Below are 14,797 nucleotides of genomic sequence, written 5' to 3'. Positions count from 1 at the left end.
TAGAGAGAAAACTGTTTGGAACGCAGGAGATAGTCGTTTTCGAAACAGTAAGATCAGACAGAGGCACACATGTGCACACATGTATAGTAAACACACACACACACACACACACACGCACTCATACACAGATAAAGTGCCGTTGCAGGAGGCAGTGGCATTCACAGCAACAACAGCAGTCCCCTGGGAGAACAGCCTGGAAGACTGATTAGTATTTCCAGGATGTGCCTTTGCACTTCTATATCAACCTCAGTGTGGCATTTCCACCATTACTGAGCTAATCAGTTAACCAGCGATGGCTCCGCACCGGCCTGCCGCCCGACTTTAAGTAGCATTTCTCTCTGTTGTTCTTCCCTTTTAATGTATCTGTTGAGAATAACAGCATGTCTGCAGAAATAAGAGGCAGCAGCCAGACTTTCGTGGCTGAATGGTTGTTATGTGTGTGTGTGTGTGTGTGTGTACTATATTTGCTGATTCGCTAGGACTCAGGCTACTTTCTTGGAAGATTATTATTATTATGACATTTCTGTTTACCACATAGAATACAATGGAGACGGACAGGAGAGTCAGAAAGAGTCAGGGAAAAGACTTATAAGGAGGCAGGAAGAGAGGAGGAGAGGAAAAGGAGAAACGACCTGCCTGAGTGCTTTTGGAGACTGCAAGCCATGCCCAGAATTGACTTTTGTGACTCACCTGACAAGAGATGGAAAAACTATTGTTCAGGCCAAAATAATTATATACATTTTTCACTGAAATGTTTCCCCATACACATTTGCAGTGCAGTTTGATGTATAAAATCAGGTACTGTGTGTTAATTTAAAACGCGCTCACTCACTTCTGTAGATCTAGTTGAGCAGGGAGTATAACAGATTGCAAATTAAAGGATGGCAAATTCCATTCATATTAGGGCTGAGCAATTATTCAAAATGTTATCAAAATCATGTGGGCATTGTATTTTGATAAAGGCAAAATGTGTGATAAAACACCATTATACGCCCTGCCCAGCCAATCATATTCTTCAGATGTAAAATCAGGTTTGTTTGGCACAGACCCCTGCAAAAATCACATCACCATCATTTCGATATTTTTCTTTCAGTGAAAATGAAAATTATGATGCAAAAACTTGCATTCCCACTAAAACTGTGGGATAATATTTCATATGTGGTTCGGAGGGATATGCAAATACAATGGATTCCTGATTATACTTTCTGTAATTTGGTGATCGAGGCACTTAAAGCCCCATAAAAGGTCATTACTCTACCAGGTGGTTACTCATACTAACACAAGTGTGTGTGTGCGTGCGTGTGCGCGTATGTGTTTCATGTTAAACTGTGTTACAAACAATTTAGTCTAGTTGACCTTTTTCTGTGAACCCACATTTGTATGAGCTAGTACCCTTTACTTTTTTATGACTTTGTACTGCACTATACATTCCAGTGGCAGATGTGAAGAGCCAAAATAGCTCAGGAGTGGTATGACAATGAGATTTTAATTACCGTCTGATTCAGTCCTGATGAGTAGACCCTTGAGCCCATCAGAGATGTAAATTGATCACCACTGTTAGCGAGGTGAGACAAACAAAGCGAGTGTTAGAAGGATCTAATCCTCTAATCTGCTCATTCTTCCTCTAACACATTTACATCCCACACACTCACAGCAAAATATGATGCAACGCTTCTCTTTACATAATGAAATGAAATTAAACTCATCACTCAGACTGCTATGCATTGACATTAGGTAAAGCAGGCATTACCACTCAGTGACTGATGTCCAGACAACCACCCAAAATAGAGGACATCAGTCACCGCAGCATGCGGCCAACGTTGGGAATGACAGGTATATCTGAAACAGCAAATTGGCTTTTCTTTTGTTGTTTACTCTCTGCTGGTCATTGTTTTTCTGCTGCTCTGATAAATAGAGCGGAGCTGAAGTTGAAGTCGAGGCTTTGTCAGGCTTGTTTTCTGGCCTGGCTCTCTCTCAGTGTCCTCTGCTTGACAGGGACACACCTGTTTAAGGTAGCAGCAGTAACTTATTATGCACCTCCAGTCGGCAATCTCTGCTGCCTACAGCTGCTGCTGCCTGCCCTGCAGCCCGCTGGTCCACTTTCAGCTCCTCTCCAACCTCTCCATCTCAATAACATTTTTTTGTGCTCAGCTGGGGACCAGGCAATATGTTTCCAGGAGGCACAGTAGACAGCAAGGTGGACCAGACAGCGCGTCACCCTGAGACGCCCCCAGGTCTTAATTACAGCACTATCCCATAACAGGACTCGGAGGCTGTGTCTTGTAACCTCTTAAGCAGCCTTTGACTTGACAGCACAGCAGGACTGTGTCGGCTAAATGACAGCTGCAGGAAAGCACACAAACCTCCCCAGCTGACCTGTCATCAGCAGATCTAATCTGACACTCACACCTTGCTAGTGTTAAAGATCTGAGAATTTATCCCCAAATAACTGTTAATTCACAACAGTGCGAGCGCTCTTCAGTGTATGGCATGCTGAGAGTTGTGTGTAAAATAAAAGTTAATTAAAATAATGCAATTTAAAAAGACAATAACCTACTTATGTTAGAGAGCAATCACATTATTTTTGGCTTGGCGGCCCCACTCATTATAACTCTATTGCTGCTGGGCAACAAGGAGGGCGATTGTGTGTGTGCATGTGTGTTTGAATTTACAGAGTTATCAGCAGCATACGTTATCACCTCTGACACCTTATTAAGGACAGTGTTGTTTTAATTATGCACTAATATCAGCAAGCGGAGATAATTCTGAGTGGCGCTCATTGTGCACTCTGTTGGTGTTTGAGGACTGACAAATGAGTTCATTTTGCTGGCTCTCTTATTATACAGCTTTCTTTGGCTGTACAATAAAGATGGTGACTGAGAGACAAAGAGAAAGACAAGAAGAGAGCGAGAGGCAGCCGAGTCAAGGCCAAGTGGTGTTTTAGATGTTCAGACAGCGGGATTACTGCTGCACTTGAATATGCAGGGAATGTAAATGTCTCAAAAAGCTTTAAGCCTGCAAGAATGGCAGCACCGTGAGGGTTAATATTGATTGTGAAGAGAATAATAGTGCACGATCACATTTGGTAGTGTAGCGTAGGATGGGAAAAAAGTCTCTTCTTCATTCACTTATCCATGTATATGCGTTTTGTTGAAAACTACTGGACAGCACTCTGCGGTTTGCTTTTGTTTTCTTTACCAAAAGCCTTTACAGAAAGTGAAAAAAAAAAGCCTTTTATGTGTTCCGCACATTTGACCCGGAATAGGCAGCAGAATGACTTGCAGTTAGAAGAGCTGATCCCACTCAGTGCTTTTAAATGCAGGATGAAAGAGTTGGAGGCAGATTGGGTAGGATGTCGGTGCTCGCTGTGACACGGTTTGCTGCTGTGTTCTTGGAAACTCCTGTTTGAAATGCTTGTCCCCGTGCCTTTGTCATTTATTAATGTCTTATTGGCTGTCTTTAACCACTTGTTTTAATCTCTGCTGCCTGCATTGCTCGAGTCACCTTTGCAAAAAGAGGGTTTTTTTTTTTTTATCTCAGTGGGGGTTTTATAAAGAATTAATAACATGAAACAAATAAAAAAAAAATGTCCATCCTCTTCCTTCAAGAGAACTCATTTGAAATCCAGTTCTCCAGCACTGGCCATTTAATTGACTGTGTGATCCAGCTGCTGCTGTGCCGTCATTAGTGGCCTCACTGCTTGATGCTGGTGTTTTCAGACGAGGGTGACTTCAAACATCCCCTTCATTTAACCCAGTTCAGTTTTCTTCGGGTGTCACATGTGATTTCAAAATGCTACTGTCCTGCACTGGAAAGGACAGCGTCCAGTATGTTTCCTGTTTGATGTTTCTCTCTGATTTGTGCACAAGCACGTCTCTCAATAAGCAAGCATATGAGTGCAGAATGTAATTCAAGCAAATCACATCACTGTTTTGAATGATATTACTCATCACCTGTGCTGCATAGATCTGCATAGACCTGAGCTGTTGTTGCAGGAAAAAACAATTGTTTTGTTTTGTTTTCTCTCCCTGTAGGCTACAAGAGAAATTATAATTAAAGAGGGTAAACAAACAGATGCACATTCATACTGTAGGTCTGTGGAACAAGACACCTGTGGTCAGAGCTGCGTTAGAACTGCAGCGAGGCTTGGTCTAAATGAGCTGCTGGCCAGGTCAGTCTCCTTCTCGTCCTTTGTGGGTCACCATGGCAACCACAGCTTGTTAAGAGGTTGCACAGCCCTGCCCCTCAACTTTCACACTATACTGTGATCCACTTGATGAAAGCACAGTGGGATTTTCGTCACAAACTAGTTCCTAGTTAAAAAAAAAAAAAAAAAAAAAAGGAGCTGAAAGCTTTATTTATGTGTTTAAGACCTATAACTGGAAAGAAAATAATTGAAATCAATCACAGCCATTCTAGAAAGCAAATCTGGAAAAAAAAAAATCATTTATGAGAGTCAACTATTTATAGATGCAAATCAATTTCAGATCCATTTGTCATGGAGTGGCGCACCTCGGTGTTCATAATTGCTCCCTGCTATTATGCGCTGGTAGTGAAATATTGTTCAAATGCTCTTTTGATTTCCAGAGCTCCCAATTATTTTTTAATGTGTTGCAAGCGGCACCGGCCAGTTCAGCCATTTGGTTTTACACTCAGTCTTTCACATATCCATATTCACATACGTCAGCTGTGCTTTTGCTCCCTGTCTTATTAGTGTGACTTTCACATAGAGACCATTTCCAGCTTGAAGCCACCACCTGTCACAGCTGTTTTGACATAGTTTGCTGCTGGTGTAACTGCACTCTTGTGATTTCTGGCCTCAACTCATTGCTCTCTATAAGCTACAACACTGTACTTTTTCAAAATCTGTGCATGTACAAGCATGAGTGGCTGCCTTTGTGTTTGTTTCCCTGCGTATTTGTGTCCATAAATACAGTATGTGGCCTTTGTGTGTGTGTCTGACTGTTTATATGCAGTATCTGTTCCCTGCGGTGTGTGTGTGTGTGTGTGTGTGTGTGTCATTGTCTGCTGTCCTTTTCTCTCTGGCAGCACACAGCAGGGAGGCTGAGTCTTCTGCTCTCAGTGTTCATTTCTCTGGGCGTGTTCAGATTCCTCACAACATCCACTAATGCCACCCTCTACACACACACACACACACACACACACACACACAGATAAACACATACACAAACACACACCAAAGAAACACACATGAAGTCAGTCAAATAAAAAAAATATTGATTCTTTCTTTAACTTAGTGCCTTTCCAAGACAAAAAGGATGGCAGATAGTGGCTGGTTACTCTTGAAATTTCCTCTGTAAAACATTTTTTTTCTTTAATTTCCTCTAGAATTGAATTAGTATAAAAACCTATGTGGCCAGGCTAGTGATGTAGCTTCTGTGTCTTGTAAAATGTGCAGGACTGTTCAGCAGAATAACTTTTCTGCTAATGTAATTTGAGGAGTTTGACCTGAGCTGCAGCTCTGTGTAATGCCTGATGCTGTCTTTACATGGTTTGATAGAGCTCCCCAGAACTCTCGCTCTTTTCAGTTGATGGAGGATTCACAACAGACAGAGCATATCGTTTTATCCTGTTTCATGGTCACTGCAACTGCACGAATGTATTAAAGTGCTGCCTTCTAAGTTTACCGTTCATCTAATTAGGCCCTGCGGCCTTTGAATTTGTTTGAGGGAGATGTTGCGGTTTTATCTGCGTTGTTCAGTGAACAAGATATTTTCTTAGCCAAACTGAAAAATAGTGACATGTTGACCTGTGTGTGAGTGTGTGTGCACGTGTTATCTTGCCTCCCAGCTTGAATCTTCCCTTCCTGTCGCTTTGAGATTGGGCAGGTGGTGACGGCGTGAACGCTGCATGTTTGGGAGTCGGAGTTGCTTACATCCACTATCAGGGAAATGAATTAATCTCTAGGTGTTCAGGAACAGCATGTGACAGCCTGGGAAATCTAAAGCCTCAGCGGATTTCTCTCAGTAGACTGTGAAATTTGTCACACGGAGGAGGTTCACTCTAGGGGAAGAGCTGCAGGGCCTTTTTTCCCCGTCCTGACAGTTTTTCCGCCCTCCAAACTGCACCAAAAAGTAACAGAAGTCCCTGAAATGAATGCGCTCACTAACTGAGGCTCGTCCCACCTTCCCTGGGAGTAGGTGATATTTTGGGAAAAGCAAAATGAAAGACGTTTGATGAAAGCGAGGTTCGTTAGCTGCAGAGATGCAGAGAGGTAGAGTTCTCTGGCAGAAGAGTGTGCTCCAGCCGCACCTCTAGCCATCTTTTGATGTGTTCTTATTAATGGCGGCGATGGCTTCCACCTTCTGTGTTGGCTTACAGTCTGTGGTGATCAAACTGGCCAGGGCACAAAGCTCCGGGCGGGCTGCGATGACTCCCGCTGTCCAGCCTGCAGCCCAGGGCAGATCTACTGTACGGGCTGGTCCTATCTCATACCTCAGAGGGACTTGACTGCTTTATTAGAGGCACTCATATGTTGAATCATCCAGCTATTCTTAAAATAAAACTGTGAGTACTCTATTGTGCAACTACACTGCGTATGTGTGCACGTATGTCATGCATTATCTAGGTGCATCCGGCCATATGTATACTATGTATACTACGACCCTCTGACATATTACCATATGGCCATGTATGGTTTTCATCTCACCATACTATGCACTATGCCTGACTTATTCATGTGGCCTTTTCCCAGGGAACTGTCTAAGCCTTGTAAAACACATGCAGCATTCCTTGATGTAAAGTGCACATTTTGTTGAGCTTTCACAGTCGGAGCGCAGTTCTGCACCTTGGCAACACAGAGCCTCGCGACCAGTTGTGGATCCTTTTAAATTGGATTTGATTTAACTTATTTAGACCGCTTCAAGTGGCATATAAAAAGTAATTAAAAGCCATCTAAGCATGAAACAATGAAAGCGATACACCATTTCATTAAGTGGCTGAAGACGTTATCGATTTAAGTCTGTATAAATTATTCGAAAAGCCAGGATAGACACAGAGTAATATGCAATTTCAGTATATTTTTGGGCATGGGCCTCGACTAAGTTGAGTAAGTTATTGTTATTGCAAATTGTTCAGTGACAGCCTTTTGGCTTTTGTGCATGAATTTTTTTGCCATCCTGTTGGAAGGCGATTACAGCTCATAATTATACACTGAGTATTATTAGATGTGCACACTTACACATTAAAATGCAAAAACAGACAGAGTGACTGACAATTAGACAGCCACACACACACACACACACACACACACATAACACCACTAATAAACAGCTACCAATCATTAGGCAGAAATATATCACAACCTATTATGTCTAATCACGAGCTATTGACAGGTAACCTTCATCTTGGCCTCAGCCATGTGTGAGGAAGCAGACAGACAGGCAGGTAATCATCTGACTCTAGAAACACTCAAAAATCCCACACTACAATGTGACCACCCCATTATGAAGTGCAAGATTTAAAACCATGTCCATATGCAGGGAAGAGGCTACTCATAAACACAGAAAATACAGCTGGAATACATGCTGGAAAATACAGGAAAGTTTTTAATCTATACAAGGGTCCGAACACAATTATCTGAACTGAGTTTGTCTCGTAAAGTCACATGAAGACATTTGGCATCACTTCTGCTTCTACTTTCACATTAGAGTTAGACTGATTTATTGGTTTTCTGATGTTTTGGGCCATTAGCTGCCATATCTTCCCTGTTTGATATGAAGGACTCCAGATTTTCAATATTGTTTAACAGTATCTCTCTCATCTTTTTATTTTGTAGCTGCAATACTGTCTTTGTTCATTTCATTACAGAGTGATAGGAATAAGCAATAGGAATTTCAAATTTAAGATAATGAATATCAGCTCAAAATCCCGACTATTAGCAACTTTTGCTTTCAAAAAAAAAAAAAAAAAAAACTCTGCTAGGTTTGTTTTTCTTATCACCTTTAGGTCAAACATCCTTCTGTTTATGTCCTAAAAGGTCAGACAGATTGAGAGAGGCCTCATACAAAACAAGGCTGGATTCACACATTCACACTTCACAGTACGACTTAATCCCAGAGATTGACCCTGCTGAGATTCCCTCCGCAGCTAAAAAAGCCCTCTGCTATAGTAGGGTGTACTCTTGCCTCTGTCCTGCCCTGCTGACTTGGCCCAGGGCTGTTTATCCCTTGATGTTTACTCAGCTGTGCACGAGGAGAGGGCGATGCACACTGGAGTTAGTGCAGCTATCTGCTGTGATGGCCTCTCCGCCTGGCATTTCTCTCACAGCGGAGAGCGTGGGCTCTGCTGCACATGGCCTGCACAAGCAGGCAGAGATTTAGAGGTGATGATGATGATTGAGAGATGAAGGTGGGATTGTCAGGCAGAAGAGGATTTGTTAACTATAGTATTTTAGCACAAAGGAATGAGTCTGCTGCTCTAAAAGACCTGGAGGTGGGAACAATACAACATACTACACATAAACTGCACTACTAGATTAATCTAATTTAACAGTGCAGTTATTTGTAAACATAACACCTGTCATACGATGCACATATTATTCACACTAGCCCAGATTACTGTGAATAGCAATTATTGCAGATATACCAAACAGAGTGAAATGCACTGTATAACTGCAGCGTACAACTGTCTGATAGTGAATGGCTTAGTCCTCCAAGCAGCTATTTACCGTCTCACTCAATTCTAATTTTGCTCACTTGGGGGAGAATTACAGGCTGCTTGCTGACTGAGGGAGATGCTATAGAAAACTGATCCACTCTGACTGAGTGTGAACTGGCAATCCAAACACATTTATGTCTGGGATCCTAAGCCACAAGACCATTTACATTATTCACCGAGACGGTTTTAACTATTATTTAGAGGAGTCCTACATAATTTCCTTCTCTCTCCATTGTGAGGAACAGCAGCCTCTATCAAACAGGGAGAATAGCAAGGACTTTCCCTCAAGGCTTGGGCTATTTCCTCTCGATGTGTGGTGACACTGCTGGTCCGTCTACCATAGAAACCAGGCATTGCATTAAACCAACAATTAGTTGTCCTTGGTGACAGGCCTGCAGGCTCTGCTGCCTCATCTTGATCAGCTACTCTGTTGTTGTGCTGTGAATCTCTTCTCTTTTTTCCTGAGGAAAGGTTTCTCCTTCGTCTCCACTGATTTGGGTCCCACTGTGCCACAGCATGGCAGAATTATATGAGCAACCTGGTGCAGCAATAATTTGTAAATTCTATCTATGGTGAGGTGTCCTTTTTGTTTTTGGCCATTTTAATTGGTGTGTGTTATGACAATATCATGATATGCACACCACACAGGATGTCACCAGCCCCCTCTCCCTTGGAGGGAGCTTTGCAAAGCCTACCTGGTTTCACCTTTATGTCAAATCCACTCCATCATTCTGCAGTAGCATGTACGTCAGCACAGTTGTGGACTCAGATAGAAGTCGTACACAGAGGCATATATAACTTAAGTGAATACACACCTCCGTTCCTCTTCATACGATATGCTCCCCACCCTCTTTCATTCTCTAGTGGGGTCCCACACCCGGTGCTATGATGCTATCGTCTCTGAAGGTGATAGGTACTGAGAGCCTGGACAGAGTCTGGGAATAGGATGAGAGAAGAGGACTGTCTCTACTGGCCTGTAAAATATTCATCAAACGGAGCGTGGAGGGGGGAGTGGGGGTGGAAGGAGTGGGGTGGTGCAGCAGGAGATGGAGAGGAGTCCACAGGGAAAAGAACATCATAGTTCAGGAGACACAAGGGAACAAGAAAAGAGCAATGCAGACCAGGGAGGCAGAGAATGTAAGAAGGAAGGAAATTTGTTCATTGTGTGGGAGCTGCAGGATAAAATCCCAGATATAATGGGTAAAACACCTCTCTGCAGCAGGAAAAGTTTGACATTATTTCAGCTATAAAGCAGCAGGAAGGCAGGTGATAATGTTTTGCTGGCAAGATTGCATTTTGATATTTAAATTGATTCCAGATTAATGGCAATCATTTTGCTCTGCAAGCAAGCACCTCCGGAAAAAAAGTTCGACTACTTCTGATGTCAAGTATGTTGGAGGACTTCCTGTCCTAATGCATTAGGTGATCATTACGCAGCCCTGCCCCGCGGCCTTCAATGCCTCAAGGTGTCATCAAACAGTCAATGCATTGGACATGATGTTCTTGATTTGCATGATCAATTCCCATTCATTATTCTGACTTTGACCTCCGGGGCGGAAAAAAAAAATGCGATGGTTAAGCCTCTTTATGGTTCTGCAGGATGCCAGTTAAAAAGTTTTAACTGAGAGTGATAAATTGGGAGTCTGAATCATGTCAAGATAAATATAAGTCTGTCACTTTTCATTTTCCATATTTGGGGTTTACAGAGACAGCTGATGTCCAGGCAGTCGGTATCTCAGCAGTGTTTTTCCAGTGCAGGCTGGCCTACAGTCTTCTCTCTCCAATTAAGGGACAGAGTTTCTCCACAGTAGCCTTTTATTTATCTGCCGTCCCCGTCCTTGCAGCCCTGCGGTTCTAGACTTGTTTACCTCTCTTCTTTACTTCTTTTTTATTTTGACAACCAGTGATTGAAGATCTGATTCTACATTCTGGGCATCATTAGTATACACACACACACATGCAGATGCAAACACACACACCCATACACACACGCACACACACAGAAACCACTCTGCCTCTGGTTCTCAATCCCCTACCTATGGTTTATCTTCTCTTTAGAATGGCTCTTTGTTCTGCCCAAGACTGGTTATTAGCTTAGTGACTCAGTGATTCATCCAGAACCAACCACAAGAGCAGAGACGGTCATGGCTGTGATGGTTTCATTCTTGGATTAATTTTGCCATTGTGCTTGCATGACTGATTGGACTCCAAGATCACCCATCACCAAGAGTTTAAACCGTAATCAATCACCTGCATGGGAACCTCTCACCTGCGTGGCTTTGTCAGCTTGTTGTTGGATTCATTCTGGTTTTAAGACACACACTAGTCAGTCTTATTGCTTATGCAGGCGGTGTTTTAGTGTTCGCTTGTGCGCTTCTTTTTTTTTTTTTTTTTTATAAATCCCATTCACATGTGATGTTACCTACAATGGGAAATTTTCCAGATGTCCTGGATGAAACGCTTGCCACACTGCAGTCCTAATTACACCAGCTGCACAATGGGAGGATGAAATAAATGCCAGGAACAGATTACATGGATACCTCCTAGTAGTGGTCACCGTGGGCTGCTGGCTGCTTGCTGTTGCATTTAAATAGCACTCAGTGATAGCTGTTTAAGCGAGCAGCATAATAACCGAGAAAGTGTTTGCACTTTACCGAGACGGTTTTAAAGTCTTTGAAAATATTCCCATAAAACAACAGAGTGCTAATGGATTGAACCTACCCTGCTGAGACATCTTTTAAAAGCTCGCAGATTGCAAGACTGTATTAAGACCTCTCTAAATGGATGGGAAAGTGCGGAGATTTGTGATTTATGGGTTATTTCAAACTCTGCCTTGGCTCTAAAAACAGATATACATAATTATGTGCATAATGATTAATTACAGTAGAGCACTGTTGAGTGCTTTTCACTACCTGGGAAATTCTGCCTGAGCGACAGCTTTATTGATCACAAGACTGCAAAGCTTGTAGCCCATGTGAACTCCAGTCCTGAATTAGCGTATTTGATGCTCAGCGTGAAAAAGAGGATTAATTCTTGTTGCAAAATTCTTTTAATAGTGTTAGTAGAGTCTAAAAGGTGTCTGTAACAAGTGACTTTTATACGCTCTAACCAATCTGTCTTTACTGTAATTCTTACTCTCAGCCCTCATGCTCCATATAGATTCTGCTGCAGAGAAAACTTTCAGATGTGCACAGTAATTTATTCAATCATCAAGAACACGTGGAACAAGCATGCAGATCGCAGCACGTACATAGAGCACAGAAATTGCATATCCTACATGTTTGATGTTGTTGTTCTTACTGCCTCTGTTGCAACGTTAAAGATAAGAAGTGTTGGCTTACATGACCTCACATCCTTTATTTTTTGATTGGCAGCACACAGCATCACACAGCCATGGATTCCACATCTATGTAATGATTCATTTAACGTGCAGGCTCTATTCAACCTTGTACATCAATGCTTTCAAGAGGCAGACAATCTCTGTCAATGTAATCTCTATAAGTAAACCACCAAGGTTTGCTTCGCTTTGCTTGTTGCGCTGCAAATCAATAAGTGTGAATGCAATGAACATGCGGTATGTGGGTTGGTGACAGTTGACAAGTGAAACATAGAATGACTGGGTGGTTCAGCTAAGGCTGTGTGCTTTGTGACACATAATACACTGTCAGGATTGGGCACAGTAGGAGTCCATTTCTGTCCCCCAAGGTACAATCTACACAAGCACCTCCCCAGGTGTAATTACTAAACCTTATGTGTACCATTTTCAGAGCCAAAAAAGGACATATATGTTCCCAAGCAGTGAAAGGTACACATATGTACCATTTCCTCAAAATATTAAAGTATGATATCACAAGGCACAGTTTGTTAGGCCAAATAAAAAGAAGTAATATATCACTAAAAACCTAAATAGATTAATAAATAAGGAAAAATATTAATTTATGATAGATTTCAACTTGTAGGCTATAGTTAAGTAGCCTTGAAATGAAAAGTTTGTAGATCTGTTGATATGAAAAATAGGTAATACAATTAACCAGTCAATATTGTAGTAAAATACAGGAACAAGAGTGGACTCTCTAAGGTACAGAACACAAGGGTATAAATGAGCAGCCAATGTCAAGGGTCTAAAAGCTGCACCTTCAAGTGTCCTGTCCCAGTGACAAGCCATCGTATCCCTAAAGGTACAATTATGGGCTTTATTTCCTGAGAGTGCACCATGTTTTCCTTTACATAATTAGTGTCTCTGAGGCATTTTACGCAGGGTTTTCCAATGTGTCTAAATGAGTAAAATATGTTATTTCCAATCCCCCTTTGCCCTCCTCTCACCTCACTTTGTAGGGCAGCATCTTTTGTTTTGTTGTTTTCTGTGGAGTAAACTCAGATTGATGTCTGCTCCTGTGATCAGCAGTCTCTTGCGGACTGTATGTGATAGATGGCAGAAACGTATAAGCACCCTCTCTCAACATTTATTTGCTTGGTTTGTTCCCTCTAATCACAGATTTGTCATGTTGTGCCATAACACTGAACAACAGCCTGCCCAAAGCGTCAGCAGCAGAACTCCCCCTCTCTCTGTGTCTCTTTCACTTTGCATCCCTGCTCTCTGTTGCCCCCCGCTCTCCCACTCTCCCACTCGTTTTCATGGTGTGGATAACGGGACTCGTATGACACCGAAGGCTCTAACAGAAAGAAAGATCAGCACTGGTACAATTACAGTGAATTGCAACTGGCCAGCTGTTGGTGGTTAAAACGTGCTAGATGAGCTTTGTTGGAGTCTCATGAAGCTTAAATCTAACATCTGTGTCTTGGCTTTCCTTAAAAATTAAGGCATTCTTCTTGGCTGGGATGCTTGGTCTCCATGGTAACATCAGGTCCATTATAAGTGCCATAAAGAGCATGCGAGTGAATGTTAAATCACCAGTCTGCCATTCTCCATCACCTCACTGAGCTTATTGTGTAACCTCCAAACCCATGGGAATACCCCCTTTTCTCTGTCTCTTCACCCCTTTCTCTTTCCTCTCCCTGTCTCTATCTTTCTCTCTCTGTCACACACGCTCTTTCTCCCTCTTACTCTCCCTCACACACACACACACACACACACACACACACACACCCACACACACACACAGAAATTGAGGCTAACACTGACCCCTAGTGGACAATGGTTGTTAAGCCCCCTGGTAGCCTGAAGAGTCTCCTTGTCAACAGAAGTCTCGGGTTTGGCAAGTTCTCTGATTTTTTGTTCGGATGTGTCTCTCAGGTCTTCACCCGCTATGGGAAGTGTTACACCTTTAACGCCGGGGGTGACGGGCATGCTCCACTCATCACAACCAAGGGAGGTATGGGTAATGGCCTGGAGCTCATGCTGGACATTCAGCAGGATGAATACCTACCTGTCTGGGGGGAAACAGGTGAGGACGAAGCCATTCAGTTCCTTCAGCTGCTGGCACTACAGTGCTCATGCATACGTTTCTGTCACTCTCTCGCTGTTTGTCGCAGTGTTTATGTGCTTCTAAATGTGTGTGTGCATCCTCCTCTCCAAGTGTCAGGGAGCATTAGTGTCTCTCGAAGGTGTGTCGCACTGATCTCCGCCTCGTCTCCCCTGCAGATGAGACATCATTTGAAGCCGGGGTCAAAGTTCAGATTCACAGTCAGGATGAGCCCTCCTTCATTGACCAGCTGGGGTTCGGAGTGGCACCTGGGTTTCAGACGTTCGTGTCTTGCCAGGAACAGAGGGTGTGTGACCACTGCATGCAGATGCAGAATCTGCCTCCACCATTACACATGTGCCATTTGTGGGCAAAAATCATTTAAAACCACGAAAGAAGTTGTTTTTTTGTTTGTTTGTTTTTTTCAAAGGCAGGCTAAATTTTTCTTTGACTATTTTATTCTTACATTAGCCTTATTTATTCCTCTGTACCGAGCAGCAACCTTGATTTTCATTCATGTATGGCATTTCACTTTTATTCCTTTAATTTATTTATTTGTCTCATTTGAAAAAACACCTTTTCCCTTTTTGCTATGAAAATAAAAAATGTAATCTATGTGCATATAGGAGATGTAAATATATCCATATTCAATACCAACATATGAATTGTACTTGAATTCGGCACATTTTCATATA

General features: G+C 42.5%; 1 protein-coding gene across 1 annotated transcript in view; it reads left to right on the top strand.

Moving 5' to 3' along the window:
* The window catches only part of LOC115362761 (acid-sensing ion channel 1-like), a 31,689-nt gene that overhangs the window by 12,894 nt on the left and 3,998 nt on the right, over positions 1-14,797 (top strand). The window contains exons 3-4 of the mRNA XM_030056829.1: positions 13,934-14,084; positions 14,282-14,409. Coding sequence (XP_029912689.1) covers positions 13,934-14,084; positions 14,282-14,409 — 279 coding nt within the window. The remainder of the gene's footprint in view (positions 1-13,933; positions 14,085-14,281; positions 14,410-14,797) is intronic.

Source organism: Myripristis murdjan, chromosome 7, assembly GCF_902150065.1.
Source record: "Myripristis murdjan chromosome 7, fMyrMur1.1, whole genome shotgun sequence".
NCBI lineage: Eukaryota > Metazoa > Chordata > Actinopteri > Holocentriformes > Holocentridae > Myripristis > Myripristis murdjan.
The sequence above is the reverse complement of the archived record's forward strand: the minus strand, read 5'-3'. Positions and strand labels throughout refer to the sequence as shown.